The sequence below is a fragment of the Rhagoletis pomonella genome, unplaced genomic scaffold (assembly GCF_013731165.1).
Source record: "Rhagoletis pomonella isolate Grant_MI unplaced genomic scaffold, Rhpom_1.0 Rhpom_scaffold_00003, whole genome shotgun sequence".
Classification (NCBI taxonomy): domain Eukaryota; kingdom Metazoa; phylum Arthropoda; class Insecta; order Diptera; family Tephritidae; genus Rhagoletis; species Rhagoletis pomonella.
In genome coordinates, this window is record NW_023458557.1 from 58,253,233 (window position 1) to 58,257,239 (window position 4,007).

Sequence of the window (4,007 nt, forward strand, 5' to 3'; positions counted from 1 at the left end):
CTGTTCTCTCCACCGGCAAATCTGCGATGGCGCATTTCACATTAATCGGCGCAATCTTGTATTCTATCGGTCTTGTGAACAGTAAATTTTTAACTGCTCTACGCGGCAACAGCTAGCAGTAAGGAACTCAATACTTGTACACGAGAAGTAGTACTTTGTTATGACTCCACTGATATACTTTCTTTATTGTACACCAATAGATGTAAGATCGGTTTTGAACTTCTCCCTCTATGAAGTGACCCCAGTGTGCGACGCACTAGGGTAGAAAACGTATTTTTTCGTATAGAGTAAAGGACTCGCGATCAGGCATTCCTTGATCCACAACCAGTTCGAAAATTGAAGACGCTGTCAAAGCAGAGTAGATTTAAAGAGATTAATAAGTTTATTCTGTGCTGGTAACAAGAATTGTTTGAAGCTCCTGTTTCAGTTTTTGTCACACAAAATTCGGTTACAAAATGTTAGGTAACGTTCTGAACAGGCCTGTAAAAGGAACATGAAAGGTACATTTGGCGGTATGTAGTCTGAGCGTGAAACGCATTGTAAGTGTTGAGTACTGACAAAAACCGACCGTGAGATTTATGTTAAATGTGAAACATATCCAGAAAGTTTTTAAATTGCTATAGTGGGAACACCCCTAGAATAAGCATAAGTATGCATGCCTGTGTTTGTGCATGGCGAAGTTTTCCTTTTGTAATCTTGATATACATACATATCGTCGATGTTTTTGCAAAACCGCTCATCAACCAGTTGCGAAACCGCCTAAATCGCCGTTGTGGAAAAAATTAGATTTGGTAACCCTGAACTCCAGGCATCGTGATTTTTGCATAAAAATCGTTAAATCGTTATTAAAACAACAGATTTGTATAATAATGGCTAGAGAAAATACCGCCTATCAAGGCAATGCCTTCAAAGACAAACCCGTTTTTTCGCTCTTCTGTAAAATTTGAGTGTCGTAAGATAAGCGGTTTTGCGATTGGGCGATCGGCGGTTTTGCAAAAAAATTGACGATATGTTTATATATTATACATATGTATGTATGTGCACGTTGTCTTATGAGTGTACGCATTTGCATTGTACACGCATGTATGAGCGTATGTATGTTGTACCTTTTGTGCGTTTACATTATTTCCCTTTGCTTTTGACGAATAATCAGCACCAATAACCGCAAATTCAACACCCTACCCCTATTACACCCCATTTGCCGACAGCGTGTAATCATTTGATTTCATCTCAATGCGGAACCGCAACATCTAGCGAGGCTCGTTACAATTGACGCTGTCGCGAATGTTGCCATTGCCGTTGCTATTGCTGTTACTGTTAATGTTCGCATAGCGGCTGCTGTTGCGCTGCCTTGCGTTTTTATTGTTTTATCCACTTCTGCCGCTTCATCTGTTAAGCTGCGGTGTATTGTTGCCCTTTCGCCGCTGCTTGTTGTTATACTTTGCGGTTGAAATGAGGTGAATGCAGCCGCTGCTAATGTTGTTGTTGTGTGTTCCCATACCACCCATTTCTGACAGCAAAATAGCGGAAATACATTCGTTGCTGAAATGATCTTTATTGTATTGCCGAGCCTCTGGCGGCTAATCGGAAATCTTTTTGTTCTATCTGTTATTGTTGACTTAGATGTGCCGTTGCTACTTCGCGGTTTTTTGTTTCCGCAGTTGGTTGTCAGTTGCAACACCGACATTGGAAATTGTGTGCTGAATTGTAAATATGGTTTAGTTATGTGTACTGTTAGCAAAATTAACAGCAAATATATTTCAAAAGATACTTTCACTTCCATAAATACCAACAAAAGCGGAAATAGCAGAAATTTCACTGTTTTGCTATTAAATGTGTAAGACAATTGAAGGTTGCATCTTGAATTGTTTTTGACTTTGTTAGGTTCAGTGTTTCTATTCACACAGCAAGGCTTTACAAAACTGTCAGAAATATTCCGTTGCTTTCCATTTCTGTTATTAAATTCCATATCAGCGCTACTTCTGTCACTTTCAGTCGCGTTGCTGTTGCATTGTGTTTGTCTGCTGGTGTCAAGCAACACTTCGCTCAAAATGTTGCCCTTGTTTGTATTAGCTTTAATGCTGCTGTAAGTGTTGGCTTTTACAATTTCCCATTGGGCATCTGCAAAGTTCTTAACAGCAACAGCAACAGTAACAGCAGCACCATTACTGCCATCAACAGCAGCCAGCCCAGCCAATGTATTCATGGAAACGGCGAGATTTTCAACATCATTCGTTGTTGTCTTCTTTACATTCCGCACTTCCGTAGGCATTTGAGAAGATTTTGTTGTTGTTGTTAGTGCACTGGTTGCTGATAAAGTCGAAGCTCTTGTTGTAAGCGTACGTAAAAATGGTGCTGTCAACAAGAGCAACCGCAAAATCAATACCAAATGACGCAGTGTTGGCTCAGCATCTGTTTTTCCTTTGTTTCGCAACTCATTATGATTCGCAAGTTCGAATTTCGCGTTCGTCCCTTCATTTTCTGTCGCTGCTGCTGCCTTCAATGCCCCGATTCGTCTTATCATCCACTGAGTCGGCAGCCGGAAGAGACGTTGCGTATACGCAACCGCAGCTGGCTTAAATGCTGATGATTGCTCATACGCAGTGGATGCCCGTTGAAGCGAAGTGAAATGATTTTTTGGCTGGTAATTTAATGGCTGCCAATTAATGTTTTGTTTTTGTGCACGTTGTTTTCTCTGCTCTGGGTGTTGTTCTTGCAGTTGCTGTAGATTTTCGTGCTTTCGCTTCTGTTTTTCATTTTTATTTTGTTGTGTTTCTTTGTGGCAATGCCACTGCTGCTGGTACCAAGTCGATAAATGCTTGCAAATCCCAAATGATTGCATTTTAATCCAAAGGATTATACCACCGAGTAGATTATGTTGCGCCAGTGTGTTCGCTGAATTGTGAAAAGCGCCTGGAGGATTACGCACGGGTGTTTGATTACCATCGTTCACTGTATTGCCTGCCACGCCATTGCCTGCAGCAATCGGAAGAGTGCAATCATGAAAAGAGAGCGAGAAAGAGATGAGAAGAAAAATATTAATGTAAAGAAAGCATACCCAGCTATATAGGATAATTATTATTTATATAAGCAAACGTTATTAAGTGCTTTTAAGTATTTTTTCGAGTTGATATTTCAAAGGTTTATATTTAATGGTAAGTAAAATGGGTCTGAAAATACTAAATTAAGTTTGTCCTTGGGTAGACTAAACGGTAATTGGGAGACATTTTTCAATACATTTTTAGAATTATATTTTAATAAAACACGTGTATCAGTGCAATAAGTTGAACTTCCATAGAGTACATAAAAACTTAATTTTATATTCTGCTTTTATGCAGAATATGCCATGCGGTACAAAGTGTCAGAAAAGGATAAGGATAATTTTCTTTCGGTAGCCCACTCGCAGTAATATGAGTAGTAACCGGTCCACGGAAAAGACGTTGAATAATAAGCAAGCTTATTTCTTCTTCTTCTAACCGTCTAAGTAATTTTGGTCGAGTCCAAAAGAGCAAGCCAGTCCTTACTCTTCTATGCCAACTGAAGCCAATTGGAAATGCCGAGTGAAGCGAAATCCTTCTCCAACTGATTGTACCAACGCAGAGCAGGCCTTCCATGAATACTTTCAGAGATGGAGCGTTTCTGTTATTCTTACGACATGACTAATGTGACCAATCGTGCTTCTTTCTGGGGTACAGTACTCTTTTTGACACGTTGTTCTTCACACTTTGCAGTACAGTCAAATGTACTTCTTTTCGATATTTTGTACTATTTTGAAGTTGAGTTTTCTTTAACTGGGTCGAAGGTTACTCACAGATCAACACATATGCAATTCTCTAGCTTGCAAAACTCATTGTGTGCTACTCAATCGAGAAAAATTGAAACGTGTTTAAGAGTTTACGAAGTTTGCTTGGCTCAGAGGTTAGCTTTGCTGACTTTGTACATCGATTATGTGGGTTGAGTCTCTGTTCAAGTCCAGACAAAAAAGTCTGATGAAGAGATGTCGTGAT

General features: G+C 39.7%; 1 protein-coding gene across 1 annotated transcript; it reads right to left on the minus strand.

Moving 5' to 3' along the window:
• Positions 1-1,045: 1,045 nt before the first annotated feature.
• Positions 1,046-2,976, minus strand: LOC118735323 (the record flags this gene model as incomplete). The annotated part of the gene is given in 1 exon segment (XM_036465014.1): positions 1,046-2,976. A coding segment is annotated over 1 exon segment (1,751 nt), but the record flags the coding sequence as incomplete, so codon positions are not given.
• Between the last annotated feature and the right edge of the window lie 1,031 nt (positions 2,977-4,007).